This window comes from Lampris incognitus, chromosome 18, assembly GCF_029633865.1.
Source record: "Lampris incognitus isolate fLamInc1 chromosome 18, fLamInc1.hap2, whole genome shotgun sequence".
NCBI classification, from domain to species: domain Eukaryota; kingdom Metazoa; phylum Chordata; class Actinopteri; order Lampriformes; family Lampridae; genus Lampris; species Lampris incognitus.
This window is the reverse complement of record NC_079228.1, coordinates 40708505-40724220: the sequence shown is the minus strand read 5'-3', so window position 1 is coordinate 40724220 and position 15716 is coordinate 40708505. Positions and strand designations below refer to the sequence as shown.

General features: G+C 49.0%; 1 protein-coding gene across 1 annotated transcript; it reads right to left on the bottom strand.

Moving 5' to 3' along the window:
- Positions 1–2185: 2185 nt before the first annotated feature.
- Positions 2186–14410, bottom strand: zbtb22b (zinc finger and BTB domain containing 22b). The gene is made up of 7 exons (XM_056298071.1): positions 14374–14410; positions 11984–12211; positions 8451–8742; positions 7960–8333; positions 5080–5364; positions 2428–3322; positions 2186–2304 (listed from the first exon to the last, which is right to left on the bottom strand). Exons 2-7 carry the CDS (start codon positions 12209–12211, stop codon positions 2186–2188), a joined length of 2193 nt encoding a protein of 730 aa, XP_056154046.1. The 5' UTR covers positions 14374–14410.
- Between the last annotated feature and the right edge of the window lie 1306 nt (positions 14411–15716).

Sequence of the window (15716 nt, the reverse complement as noted above, 5' to 3'; positions counted from 1 at the left end):
GACGTGATGGTGATGTGATGGTTGTGTTGGACAGTCAGTATTCCAGTAGAACAGTGTTGTGATATAGTCTGATGTAGGAGGCAGAGAGAAACAGACCTGTTTGACTCTGATTATCTGGGACTACAAACCAGGTGTAGCAGGACTACAAACCAGGTGTAGCAGCCATTGTGGCTGGTGTGCCGTCAGCTAAGCAGTAAACAGTTCCCACCCTTGTAAAAATGGATCCTGGGAGCAGAGCTAACAGACACACAGTCTGATGTATTACACACTACATCACACTATATGGGAACACTGTAGTACAGTCATACTGGTTGTCATGGACACATCAGCATCACGTCTCAATCTTTTCCCCTGCTGGAATTGTTTCCAACACGTACATGTTTGCCACTGCACCAGTGTTCATCCTACCCGGTCAAAACATTTCAACAGCGGTATATGGAGACTGGAGAATGTCTCCCACTATGTTAAAGATGAATGGTGGCATTAAGGAACCTGATTACATCGAGCGGAGGACCCATCGCAACACAATACCTCTCGACATTTACAATGACGACATGCTCCCCAAAATGGCCGGACTCTGAATGGCACAAGAAGAATAGCGAACCGGTTAACAGCAGCAAAAACTAGCAGTCTGTGTATGATCTGTACTGTGGGTTAGCCCGTCATCGAACCACCTCCTGAACGCACGACAGAGTCTAGCGCTTCATGTCCTCAGCCAGCAAATAAAACTGTGATGAAAAAAATCTCTTGGGGAATGTCACCTTCGGTAGTCTAATTCAGGGCAGTGTCCTCAGTTTGTCCACAACAACAGTGATGCTGGATGTGGAGTTAAAACTTCACCTGCTGGTTTGAAGATTTTAAGAAACCAAACATGAACGGCAGAGCGAATCAAACCTTTTCGTAAGATGGCCTGATTATCTGCGGAAGCTGTTGTTGGAGCAGGAAAGCTAAATCGGCCAACTGTCACAGTAAGATAGCCTTTGGCTGGTGGCTGATATTCATCTGCCACCATTCAGACAGACCTTCTGTCAGGCTCCCCTTTATGCCCCTTTTCCACTACTACATGGTACCGGCTCAACTCGACTCGACTTTTTCGTTTTCCATGACGGGAAAGTTCTGGCATTTTGGTAACCGTTACCACTTTTCTGCACCACCTTTGTCGAGGTCCCAAAAAAACTGGAGCAGGTACCAAAATCAATGCAGACCAGCTACGCTAAGGGGTACTGCTACGGTGATGGAAAACGGCACTCTGTCGGTCGAGTCGAGTTGAGCCGGTACCGTGTAGTAGTGGAAAAGGGTCATTAGATGGGAATCAGATGTTGTGACTAAACCAGTTCACGGGAAAATCTTGTTTCTAGAGACAACATGGCAGTGCTGAGAGTGTGTTGGGAAGACTGAAAACTCAAGGCAGGAAATGGCCTACTACCACTAACCTGGGAAAAAAAATCACGGATCTGCAACTTATTTCTCTTTAGTAAAATACCTTTTTTTCCATGTAATTTGATTTTTCCTCGGTCTTTCTGTGCTTTTGCATCCGTCTTTTCTTCCATTTCTGAAAAACATACTTTTAGCAAATGTGTGATGTTTTTGTGATCAGTAGTGGTGATAAAATACTGTACAATAATGCAGCAAATCACACTATTAAAGTACAGCCACACACACACACATTTCTACTCAACTGGCTGACTGGCTCAGCAGACGATCGCTTTTAGTGAAACACTGTCTTTTGATTTTTGGGTTCCTTTCAAGAGACAAAGCATCCTGACACACACAAAAATATATATATATATTGGTTAGTCAGGTCCATTCAGATAACGTCAGGTCACTTTCCAGAGGCAAATTCTTCAGTCTCTGTTGCACTGGAATTACAGGTGGCTCACATTAGCATCAGCGCTAACACAAGCTTGTCCAACACGTTCCCTTGAAATGATGGTGCAAAATCCCAAACTTAACTCCCACTAGAGTGAAAAAGTTACAGCTTTGTAACTGCGGGTTTACAACAGCTCTGTAAGGCCTCGTGTCTTTTCACGGCTCACATTTAAGCTTTCAGTGAAAGAGCTTTGCCCTTCAAACAAAGAGTTCTGAATAGTGTCATCACAGCAGGAGCTGAGAGCGATCGGTCCTGCAATCATCCGGTTAGTACTAAGAGGAGGCGTTGTCTCAGACACGGGGGCTTTGCTCCGGTTTAAGTTACGCTGCTGTCATTGACGTTGACCTCACACAAGTCCTCCTCACCCACATTGCGAGTTATCCCCATACTGCCGAACATCCCCGACCCTTGACCTATGCTCTGGGAAACAACACCTGGAAGCGGTCCTGTGGCAACCATGGTGTTGATCATCCCTGTATTACTGCTAGTACTACCTCCACTACTGCTACTGCTGCTGCTGCTGCTGCTGCTGCTGCTGCTGCTGCCACCATTATTACCACTGTTTGCGCCAGCTGAAACGGTGGGTTGCTGTGGTGGAACAACAGAACTGGAGTGGTGTGGAGAAAGCACTGACATTGCAGCTCTCCCGCTGCCCAAAGCCCCGGCCTGACCCGCCTCACCTGGTGAGAGGAGGAGATGAGGGGGGGAGGAGATCATGTCCAACCCCTCTTCTCCTCCTCCTCCCCCTCCGCTGCCCCCACCCCTCCCCCCTGCCTCGCCCAGCCCACTGCGCCTCTCACAGTGTGAGCGATGCCTCATAAAGCTGTCGCGCCACATGAACTTCCTGCCGCAGCCCAGGCAGTTGTAGGGTTTGAGACCCGTGTGGGTTTTCATGTGCTCCGTCAGGTGGTGCTTCATCTTGAACTTTTTGGAGCACACAGGGCAGTGGAAGGGACGCAGGTCCAGGTGCATATTGATGTGGCGATCCCTCATGCTCTTGTGGGTGAACGTCTTGCCGCAGTGGCACATGAACACTTTTCCAGAACTACTGGCACCCAGACCACCTCCACTGATCCCCCCACTGTCAATTCCATCCACACCTAAGCTCCCCCCCTGTCCCGACAAGTGGACTGCTCCATGCTCCAGCGGAGATCCTTTAAAGGAAGCACTCCCAACCATGCCACCTCCCATCCCCAGCGCAGGCAGGCTGGGGTCCAGGGGGAGTCCAGAGGCTTGGCTGTACAGGAGGATCTGGTTCCCCTGCATGTCCAGTGGGAAGAGCTGGGCCCGGGCCGCAGTGGCAGACTGGACTTGGCCTAGCAGGGCTGACACGGCCCGGTTGGTGCTCTGGCCCTGACCTGTGGTGCTGTCGTGAAGGTGCTGGGCTAAGGTCTGGTCCATAAGACTGGTTTCAAACTTGAGGTAGTCCTCTGAAGACTGGCAGTAGTCACCCTGGAGGTGGAGAGGGAAAGGGAGCTGTTAAATCCATATTTGGATCAAACAGTATTGACAACTCTTAGTGATTATTTAACTTTTTAGGAGTGCAAGGTGGGTGGGGCTCCCTACGATTGTCTGAACTCCTTCACACTCATAACGGTGTACACTCATAATGGTGTCTTATGTGCCAAATACCACCCATCCGATTCTTCAGATTTGGTGCTGATGTCAGAATATAAGATGAAGAAGAAGAGTACTTTCTTGTCAAGGCCAACTGAAACTTACCTTTTTGCATAGCCAACCTATCTCTACACACATAGCTCCCTCGCACTTATGCATTTCTTCAGAGGGGTCAGAGCACAGGGTCAGCTACAGTGCAGGACCCCTGGAGCAGTTTTTTGGGTTCAGTGCCTTACTCAAGGACACTTTGGCAGAGATGGTGGGCACTGTCGATAATACCAGCCACCCCCTAGTCAACTGGAAGGTGTATTAAGGCTTTGTTTATTCATGAGAACCACTTTTCTGGAAAGAAGCTGCAAATACAAGTTGCAGATTCAATCCAATTCGGTATGGAAATGACTTTTTTTTGTCCAGGAACTGACATATGTCTGACTCCAGAGGAGGTAGGTGACTAAACGACTGAGGAGAGCACTCAGTAAACTGCAGAGGGAAAGATCGTTGCTCATAAGACCCCACATCGTTGCCGCTAGCTTAGGATTGACTCTCTCTAGGACTTTCCTGTCCACGGTTCTTCCAACCCTACCTTTCACAATGTCTTCATAAACAAAATTATACTTTGACCGACTGCTCACTTTAAAAGATATGGCTACTGCAATAAGAACTTGTTTTGTTGACTAGGTAAATTTTCACATACCAGATATTTGACCTGAAGCATTGCTAACTGTGACACTTAAGCATGACATAAAAATCAAGAAAGGTTATATAAACATAGTTTGGTGTATGAGAATATTGGATACATATATATATATATATATATACTTTTTTGGGGGGGATATTTTTCTCCCTTTTTCTCCCCAATTGTACTTGGCCAATTACCCCACTCTTGCGGGTCATCCCGGTCTCTGCTCCACCCCCTCTGCTGATCCGGGGAGGGCCGCAGACTACCACATGTCTCCTCCCATACATGTGGAGTCACCAGCCGCTTCTTTTCACCTGACAGTGAGGAGTTTCACCAGGGGGACGTAGCGCGTGGGAGGATCACGCTATTCTCCCCAGTTCCCCCTCCCCACTGAACAGGCACCCTGACTGACCAGAGGAGGCGCTAGTGCAGCGACCAGGACACACACCCGCATCCGGCTTCCCACCCGCAGACACAGCCAATTGTGTCTGTAGGGACACCTGACCAAGCCGGAGGTAACACGGGGATTCGAACCGGCAATCCCCGTGTTGGTATGCAACGGAATAGACCACCACGCTACCCGGATGCCCATAATTACACTTTGTAAGTACTATTTGCATCAGTCTCTTAAGGACTAGATGTCACTGAAGACTATAAAAGAGATGGTAAGAATGATACTTTTATAGCACAAATGTACAACTGGAAAGAAATATGAATTAGGTGCTCTCTACGATACAGTATGTACACTACACAGCATTCACATGAAGAAAACAAGTCTTTAGTATCTCAACAGTGAACAGCCTGCATAAAAAAGTAAAAAAGTTGTAGTAAATTCCGGAGGATTATTCTCATTTTCATTCGTGAGTATAACAACATAAATCCTCATCTGGATAAAACTACAGAGTAAACCGACCTGAGCATCCACGTCGACCCCGGCCCGCTCTCCCAGCTCCCCGGACAGGCTCCTGACATTTGAGATACCGAAGTCGGCCCTTTCCCTCTCCCTCTCCATCTCCAACTCCCTCTCCTCCTCTTCCTCCTCTGCCTCCTCCCCACCACCTTCCTCTCCAGACACCACGATGAGGTCGTCGTCCTCAGAGCGTTCTGTTTTTACCACCACCCACTGTTTACGGGGCATGATACTGGGCTGGCTGTAGGTTGGCCGCTTCGGAGGCGGGAGGGCTGAGTCCTCGCCATCCTGTCAAGGTGAAACATTATTATCGCCTTATTATGGTGGTATTTTGAATAACGTCAAGATTAATGACAAAATCAGCTAAAATGAGCTCAAGACATCAAAATAACATAAGAAAAGCTATGTTAACTAAAGATAAGGTAAAATAAACTATAGGCTAAAGCTAAAATAAGCTAATCTAAGATACACAAGTACAAACATAAGGTAAGGCAAGACACACTAATATAAAATAAAGATAACATTTGATAAAAAAAAGATAAAAATGTTATTAGATGATATACCATATATATGTTAGAATGACCATTTAACGCCTGGATGATACAGTAAAAAGAGATGCCAAGGCAATGGTAAGGTGTTCCAAAACCATGTGGTGTTTATTCACCAAATAAAAACAACATCAACTACAGCAGTACAAGCACTGCAGCAAGACCGGTAGTTCAGTTGTTTGTCAAAAGTTCAATTAATACAAAACCCCAGTTGTGCAATAGGCTAAATCTGTCAGTCACTAGTAACGAAGTGCCCTCCATTACTATATATATGGTGTGTGTGTGTGTGTGTGTGTGTGTGTGTGTGTGTATGCATATAACTTTGTTAAAAGAAACACTCAAAGGTAGGGAAAGTGCTCAACAAATAAGGAGCAAAATAATCCAGTGAGTCAAGTAAATTCTCTAGGAGACAGTACAGGCCTGTACTGTCTCCTAGAGAATTTACTTAATGATACGGTGAGAACAGAAGGGTCACGTGACGGACTGTTACTTCTGTCTGACCAATGTATCTGCTTCTCTACTCAAAACAAGAAATCTGTTGAATACCCCCCATCTGCCTTCAGCCAGGAGACCAGTGCCACGCGATGACAGTTTGCCAGGACCAAAGCCACCAGAGACATGGAGCCTAGATGAGGCAGATGAAGATGCCACAACACATGAACCAGATGTGGAAAATGACACTGATCCAGTGTAACAGTCCATTACGTGATCCTTCTGTTCTCGCCATATCACCGGGACTGCGAATGGCGTTGACTTCCGAGTACCTCTGAGCCAAGCTCTCAGGTTGACTGCACATGTTGCACAACAGATGTGAGGAGCCCAGGCTTTCTCTTGGTCACCAGTTTTACATCTGAAGTACAGCTCACAGGCTTTCTTAATAAGTGCAGTCATGGTCTTTGAGTCTTAAGCGTGTCCTCACCCCAGATGTAATAGGATGTACTGCAGCTGCTGCAGCACTGACGCTGTGTTAACTCTTCCTGAAGACAATAAGTCCTGTTGTTCAGTATACGCACTATGCTACCGCCTGAGGAACATGTGCATCAACATGAGTCCAAACAGCATGTGTACATGTGAGCAGCTGTCTGCAGCACCAAAGACCGGTACCACACACCCGGAACAGCAGTCTGGTGTATGCTGTACAATGCAATGAGGACTGCACTGACCTATACATAGGAGACACCAAACAACCACTACACAAACGGATGGTCCAACACAGAAGGCCAAACTCCTCAGGACAAGACTCAGCAGTCTGTCTCCACCTAAAGGAGAAGACACACTCCTTCCAGGACAGCAACGTACACATTTTGGACAGGGAAGATAGATGGTTTGAAACAGAGGTGAAGGAAGCCATCTATGTGAAACTGGAAAAACCATCCCTCAACAGAGGAGGAGGTCTGCTACACCACCTACCTCCCACTTACAACGCCGTCCTTTCATGTCTACCCAGGAGACTCAAGAAGCCTAGCCTCCAAGAACAACAGTCGCTCACTAACGGCTCCAACGACTCTCATAACCACTGAATGGAGCACTAACGAAGTCGAAACTAACACCCCCAACGACCGTCGCTGCTTAACATCGGATCACAAAGAGCCATGCACATCAATACCTCTGACAATGACAGGCGTGGCTACACATCGGAACACAAAGAGCCATGGACATCTATAGCTCTGATAACGACTCCAAAGAGGATAAATATCTGAGTCTCATCACCAGCCAGTCAGACTAGCTTGGTCTAGTCAGACTAGCTTGGTCTAGTCAGAAAGGCAGGAACTGAGGAAGCCTCTTGGATGAGAGGCGAAATGTCTTCACGGATATATACCAAGTCCAGTTGCACTTGATGCAAGTCCTTTGAATATCCTGCTGATTTACATGTTCACAATAAATCATCATCATCACTGATGACAGACTACTATTCCTTTGTTTTTATAACTTGAGTTTTATAGTAGAAGTTAAAGATTCAGATATCCTAAAAGATGTGGTTGATCCCTGTTACTTCTCCAAAAAAATTAAAATCACAATTTTCAAAAGTAAAAACAAAAACTATTTTTAAAAAAAATACACATCTTTCTTGCCATTGTATCACAATGGTTTATATTGACTATTAGAGGGAAACCTTTTAATCTGCAGTAACACTCTCGTTTTGACAGTCCTTTTTAAGTTGCGGCAAGACCCCAGAACTTATTACATCTACTCCATGACCCGAGGACCTTGTGACACCAACTCACACGACGTGAAAACCTTTAAAAAGATGAGCCGCAAACTCATTCCTGAAAAGCACATTTATAGAAAAAAACGTTTTCATGTAATATTAGTAGTATTTGTGTGTGTGATTCACCTGATAGGACGACACGCCAAAGCTGTCGCTCACCCCAACCTCCTGCTCTGATGTCGAGCTCATCTTCTTCCTCTTCCCACTCCCTCCTCCTCTCCTCCTCTTCCTCTGGTGGTACAAAACCTCCTCCTCTTCCTCCTCTACTTCCTCCTCTTCCTCCTCGATAAGGAAGGCCTCCTCCCCTCCAGATGGGGTGCAGTAGCCAGGGGTGTTGTTGGCTCCTCCCTCCTCCCCCGAGGTCCCGGCCAAGGCCGCCCCTCCTCCTCCGAAGCCACTCCCATCCCGTGGGCTGAAGTAGTTGGTGCTACTGGGAGACTGGCTCTCACTCACAGACAGGCGGCTGGGTGGCTGAGTGCTGCTTTGAGCATCATTGGGCCCTACAACTTGGGCATGAGTAGTACTACTACTAGCACTACTACTAGTTCCACCTACAGCTCCAACAGAGCCACCGCCACTGCTTACACCACCTCCACCAGAGATGCTACTGCTGCTACAACTGGGGTTAGCCCCGCCCCTCCCCCTGCTAACACCGCCCCCTTCCTGTATCTCACCCCCGCCCCTAGATCCAGACCCACTCCCGGCCATGGCTCGCCCTTCTTTGAGCAGCTCGGTGCACTTGTCCACAATGTGCCACATCTGCAGCACACTGCCCACAGTGAGATAGTTGACGATGTCGTCGCGCAGCATGCGGAGCTGGCCAGTGTAGGCGCAGCTGAGCACGCTCTCAAATGCCAGTGGGTCCATCACGGCTGGGATGGACACGGTGGACATGTTCTTCAGTAGAACCTTATGGGAACAGGGCAGAGGGGTGTAGGGTAAAGTGGATAGAATAGAATACTCCTTATTAGTCATTTTGTACATACATACAAATGAAATGTACTCTGCATTAACCCGCCCTAGCTGTGTAGCTAGGAGCAGTGGGGAGCCGCCATGCAGCTCCCGGGGACCAACTCCACTTATTTCTTCCTATTTCTTCCTATTTCCTTGGTCTGGGGCACAGACCGATGTGTTAACCCTAACATGCATGTCTTTTTTTGATAGGCAGGTGTATGATATTTAGTAGTAGTTCTTAGCGTTTGTCTCTTTATATTGACCCCCCCACCCCCACCCCCCCGTGCACACAGACACTAACTAGGATGAGAAATTGGCAGCAGATTAACTGGACTTTAAGAAGACCATAATCACTGTAAGCAGGACTACATCACCAAAGCATTCAGAAGAAAAAGGAAGAGGGGTTGAGACAAGCGTTACATGCTACATGTGGAATTCACAAAACTTGATCTCATCACCGTCAACATGTCCAGCTCAGGTGGGCTGAACTTCAGGTAAATTACACATGGACTGCATTTATATACACAGGTGCACGTAACTGGTGCACATGCGTGGCCAAAATAAATGATGTGCAGCAGATGATACAACAAGAGGCGCTTTTGCATACCAACATTTTTGGGACACAATTACTTACTGAAACGACAGGATTTTCTCCACATGTCACTGGTGAGAAAGTCATTATGACAAACGTGTCAGTTTCAATGATCAGCTGTGAATCGTGCAGCTTTTAGCCTTCGTTCTTGATTAAGTGGATGTGGTTTTTTCCAAGTTAGCAAGGGTAACTGTTCAACTTTGAGCTCCAGCAAATAGTTAGCTTACATTACAGCTAGCTTAACGTTAACACTTTTTTTCCTCTGGTTTTAGGGTTTTTGTCCCCTCATCAAAACGTCCACGAAGCTGCATTAAGTGATTACTTTGGTGTTAAACCACCTCCAAAGAAATGCCAGACTGAACCTGTACATTCATCCATCCATCCATTATCCAAACCACTTATCCTGCTCTCAGGGTCGCGGGATGCTGGAGCCTACCCCAGCAGTCATTGGGAGGCGGGTGGGGAGACACCCTGGACAGGCCGCCAGGCCATCACAGGGCCCACACACATTCACACCTAGGGACAACTTATGGCCAGTTCACCTGACCTACATGTCTTTGGACTGTGGGAGGAAACCGGAACCCCCGGAGGAAACCCATGCAGACACGGGGAGAACATGCAAACTCCACACAGAGGACGACCCGGGATGACCCCCAAGGTCGGACTACCCCAGTGCTTGAACCCAGGACCTTCTTGCTGTGAGGCGACTTTGCTAACCACCGCGCCACTGTGCCGCCCTGACTGAGCCAGTCAAAACAAATTGGCATAGTGGTCAGCGCGGTCGCCTCACAGCAATAAGGTCCTGGGTTCGAGCCCCGGGGTAGTGCAACCTTGGGGGTCATCCTGGGTCGTTCCGTTCCATTGTCAAGTTGCTGAGCTGTTATTTACAGAGAGGGGGCGCGAAAAGAACAGAACAACTAAAGAAGATATGAGATGAGAATGGCATTGCCTTTGTGAAACTAGGGAAGTTTCACAACATCAGATGGTCTGCATGGATGCAAGAGACTGTTGAAAATATGGAGGCCGTTACCTGCCATTCAAATTCAAGTAGTACAAGTGATGACAGTGACCTAAAACATGTCTGCACAGAGCGTGTTCAGTGTTTCCTAGCCAACATGCTGGACACTGGAGACATGTTACAGTTCACCTCCCTCAGGTTCCAGCAAGATAAACTGACTATCGGTGAATGCAGAGATGAGCTCATGGTAGCTGCTGGACAGCTGACACTAGTGCTGGACAGTGAAGCAAGTACAGGAAAGAGACTGTTTCACATGCTGATGCTGACAGGGACAAGGCTGATGTATTTTGAGAGGCCTTTAAGTCATGTGATCAATTTTTAATTTTTGATCCTTCAACTTGGCCTCGAGACCTCCACAGTTTTGGCAACACAACACGTACTAACATCCTCCAGACACATGAGGCCAGCTTGTCTGTTGACAGACTCCAGTGTAAGAGAATAGATGTGTTTAAAGCAAGCAGGAAAATGCTGGGCAGCCTCCTCTGTATGTGACTTGGTCAACACAGTGAAGAGAAGTCATCCAGATAGTTACTCCAACATTCATGAAGTCATTCTGTTGTCCCTTACGCTGCCCTTGAGCAGTGCTGCATGTGAGAGGGGATTTTCATGTCTCAGTATAATTCAGTCATTCATCCATCCATTATCCAAACCGCTTATCCTGCTCTCAGGGCTGTGCGGTTGCTGGAGCCTATCCCAGCAGTCACTGGGCAGCAGGCGGGGAGACACCCTGGACAGACCGCCAGGCCATCACAGGGGAAATTGTGTCCAATCTCACCTAAAAATATAATTTTATATATATACATATACTTTTATATTCATATGTGTCACTTATTTTATATTGCATTTTAAGCTTGTGCAGCACTTTGGTTCAACCGTGGTTGTTTTAAATGTGCTATATAAATAAACTTGACTCGCTACAGATCACAATCTCATTCGCAAACATCATAATTGTTCACTTCCACTAATTCCACTTGACATGACAAGAACTCTTGGCTATGACATGACTATTCAGCGCTGCAAGGTGACTGTTGGTTGACACATACATCCCAGATAGCAAAACTGCTGTGGCCCAGACCCGTCCCACACCCGACACTTTCATCCGGCCCACATACCGTGTGGAATGATGGCACTTGGGCGGTCCGCTCCTGTCTGCCAGATCTGGGCCAGAACCAAGCCATAGCAATGCCGCATGTGCCACATATTTGCCAAAGGTGGCCCATATTTGTTTTGTGATATTTGGGCCATATTCACCATTTACCACACGGGCCACTTCAGGCTCACATCCAGATTACACGTTGCCCAGAGCACCGCAGCTTTGCCAAAAAAGGCCCAGATTTGATTTGGCATATTTGGGCCATATTTGCTATTATACATGTGGGCCACTTCAGGCTCACATCCATTTTGTCAGGGCCAGAAGAAGGCCATCAGTGTCACATCACTGCCTGAAGTGGCTTACATCCGGATGCTGTCTGGGATATATAAACTATCTGCTGACTCTTTTAAGTCACTTCGGATAAGTGCATCTGAAAAACGAGAAATGATAAAATGTGAAATGCATTGTCTGTCTCTCTCATATACACACACACCTGGTCATGGAAATAGGGCGAGGAGGCGGCCAGGACACAGCGGTGGGCTTTGAACACCTGTCCCTGGACCTGGATGGAGAGGTCACACAGCTGTCCGTCCTCTCTCTGCCTGTTCAGGCTGTCCAGAATGGAGGCCTGCGCACTGGGGAAACACACCTGGACCACCGAGTCTGAGGGCTCACTGGACTCTGTGCTGCTGCAGCCCTCGCCCACAGCCAGAGACTGCATCTGGGTAGAGGAGTGGGTAACAGAACAATTGTATGGGTTATTCTCATATTACCTCACCTATCACGTGACGGCAACACATCCGCCATGTTGGAGGACAATGGCTCCAATTCATAGGACACTGTTGCTGTCACGGCACGACGCTAAACGTTTTCTAAACAGTCAGAGTGAAGGAATGTGTCTCACGGTTTGATTCATACAGAACAGCTATCACGGCTCGATATTTTACAGTGGTTGATTTCTGTGCTGGTTTTGGTTGCTCCAATCGAGCTGACAGAGAGTGGAACAAGTCCTACTTTTGCTTTCCAAAGATCATCAGCCATCAAGGGGAAGAAACTCGAATGCTGTCAGAGGAAAGAAGAAGAAAAAGGACTTCAAGGATAAGTCAGGAAGATCTTATAGATGAAAAATTAGTATCATGCAGCAGTTAAGATACCTGCTTTTACAAAAGGGTAAAAGCAGCTTGGTCCTTTAGAAATTGAGGCAACAGGGGAAAAAAAAAACCCGCATCAGTCCGCATCCATGCGGTACGTGTCGTTGGCCTCGTTCTACAGAGAAAATGTACAATTTCAAAAGGGATTTCACCAACAGGCTAGTGCTGGTATAACAACGGTGGATAAAGCTGTCTTAGTTTCTTGTGCACTGACAAATGTGTGTGACTCACAAGTTCCTCTGTAGCAGGTGTGGAGACGCCCTGGACAGGCCATCACAGGTGCACACACACACACACACACACACACACACACACACACACATACATTCATACCTAGGGACCATTTAGTACGGCCGATCCACCTGACCTACATGTCTTTGGACTGTGGGCGGAAACCGGAGCACCGGGAGGAAACCCACCCAGACACGGGGAGAACATGCAAACTCCACACAGAGGACGACCCCCAAGGCTGGACTACCCCAGGGCTCGAACCCAGGACCTTCTTGCTGTGAGGCCACCGCGCTAACCACTGCCCCACCATATATATATATATATATATATATATATATATATATATGTGTGTGTGTGTGTATTTAGAACTGGATACATTTGCTCTGACATAAGTGATTATGCCTGACATGCAGAGAATTTACTTTGACAAAAAAAGTGTTTTGAATAAAAACACAAGTGTAGCACTTCTCCTATGTGCTTCTGTCCATCACAGCAGCATACAAATGATGGACGTTTCCTGAATTTATGGTCACATGACAAAACATGTGCACGGCTGCCTTACCCCCACTCTCCCCTGACGTTGTATTTCACCGGGGCGGTGCACAAAACATGTCATTGCCAGTAAATATTCCTGGATTCGACAAATAAACTTAAACTCAAGCAGACAACCGAGACGTCCACGAGCAGAAGCCTTGCCCGAGAACCAAAACCCTGAGAGCTGCTGGACTTGAAGTAAAGGACTCAAGTGCAGAGACGCTTTAACCGACCAGCTGCATCGTCCAGTACATGCAGGCAGCATAGACATGTCCTCGTTTACAACACTCGCCTTTCACCCGAACAAACATGCAGTAAGCGGGGAGAGAGAGGTTCTGGAGAGGGGTTCTGGAGAGGGGTTCTGGAGAGAGGTTCCGGAGAGGGATTCCGGAGGGAGGTTCTAGAGAGAGGTTCTGGAGAGGGGTTCCGGAGAGGGGTTCCGGAGAGGGGTTCTGGAGAGAGGTTCCGGAGAGAGGTTCTAATGAGAGGTTCTGGAGAGGGGTTCCGGAGAGGGGTTCCGGAGAGAGGGATACCGGAGAGAGGTTCTAGAGAGGTTCCGGAGAGAGGTTCCGGAGAGGGTTTCTAGAGAGAGGTTCTGGAGAGGGGTTCCAGAGAGAGGTTCCGGAGAGGAGTTCCGGAGAGAGGTTCTAGAGAGGTTCCGGAGAGGGGTTCCGGAGAGAGGGGTTCTGGAGAGGGGTTCCGGAGAGGGATTCCGGAGAGAGGTTCCGGAGAGGGGTTCCGGAGAGAGAGTTCTAGAGAGAGGTTCTAGAGAGGGGTTCCGGAGAGAGGTTCCGGAGAGGGGTTCCGGAGAGAGGTTCCGGAGAGAGGTTCCGGAGAGAGGTTCCGGAGAGAGCTCGCAAGCCCACCGTGTGCATGACAGCGGCTAGCCTGCCGGCTAGCTCAAGCGGCTCTCAAAACAAAAAAGCAGAAAAGCAAAATAAAACCACGCCGTTACGGCGCGACTCACCGTCACGGATAAAGCTGCACCCCCCTCCCCCCTCCCAGTGTTCTACAGTCCCCTTGGCCGCTGGGGCGGACGGCGGCCAGCCAAGTCACCCCGCCGCTGGATGTTCGGACGACGATTCCTGAAAATTTCGCAGCTTTCCCGTCTCGTCTCGTCTGGTCTCGTCTCGGCTCCGCAGCCCGAGCGGCGGCGGCGGCGCGTCCCCTTTAAGCGGGACGCCGGGCGGAGCTGCGCCGACAGAAAATAGCGCAGCTGTCTAGACGGCTCGCAGGGGGGTGGCGCTGCAGCGGGGCGGCTGCGGGCGTCTGACCGGAGCCAGTTGCCAAAACACAGAAGAAGAAGAGACAAGAGGGCGACGGTAGCACGTCTGGGGTTATTTGCCGGCAGCTCTGTGTTTCATATTCACCTCCATGCAGCGTCACTGCCGGGTTATAACCGCTGCCTGGTGCAGCGTCACTGCCGGGTCATAACCGCTGCCTGGTGCAGCGTCATTGCCGGGTCATAACCGCTGCCTGGGACACAACAGGCGGCTAGAGGAGGGGGCTTGCTAGTCGTGGCTACGGAGTGGCCCCCTGCTTGGGTTTCCTTTCCTATTTTAATGCCGGTGGCCACACACGGCTGCCCCGGCGAGCTGCCCCAGGGAGCTGCCCCGGGGAGCTGCCCCAGGTAGCCGCCCCGGGTAGCTGCCCCGGGGAGCTGCCCCAGCGAGCTGCCCCGGGTAGCTGCCCCGGGTAGCTGCTCCAGGGAGCTGCCCCGGCGAGCTGCCCCGGCGAGCTGCCCCAGGTAGCTGCCCCAGGTAGCTGCCCCAGGTACCTGCCCCAGGGAGCTGCCCCAGGTAGCTGCCCCAGCGAGCTGCCCCGGGTAGCTGCCCCAGGTACCTGCCCCAGGGAGCTGCCCCAGGGAGCTGCCCCGGGTAGCTGCCCCAGGGAGCTGCCCCGGGTAGCTGCCCCAGGGAGCTACCCGGGGCAGCTACCTCACAGCTACCTCACTCACACCTCCATGGAAACAAATATTCAAGCAATTGTAGTAAGCGAATTGTACGCGTGAAGAGGACTCGGCAGCTTTAACTGTAATGTTCAAGTTATTGCAGAAACACCAGACAAGCGAGAACAATGCATCTGCCAATACATTTGACCAAATAATAACAAACTTTACCAGTTATAACATACATATGTAAACTGCCTTCACAACACCCCCCTCCCCTCTCCCCTCTCTCCCCTCTCCCCTCTGATTACTGTTAATCAGCAACAAATCACCAAGATAAAACAAAGAAAATAGAACAATCCATCCATCCAGTGACAGAAGGGTACCATGCACACTCCACGCAGAGGACCACCTCCAAGGTT

Excerpts from the sequence above, each read along its gene's own strand:
- zbtb22b (XM_056298071.1), bottom strand. The coding sequence starts at position 12,211 with ATGCAGTCTCTGGCTGTGGGCGAGGGCTGCAGCAGCACAGAGTCCAGT. Across the intron at positions 3,323-5,079 it reads GGGTCGACGTGGATGCTCAG|GGTGACTACTGCCAGTCTTC; the intron begins GTCGGTTTACTC and ends CTCCACCTCCAG. Across the intron at positions 2,305-2,427 it reads TTCAGCTGGCGCAAACAGTG|GTGTTGTTTCCCAGAGCATA; the intron begins GTAATAATGGTG and ends GACCGCTTCCAG.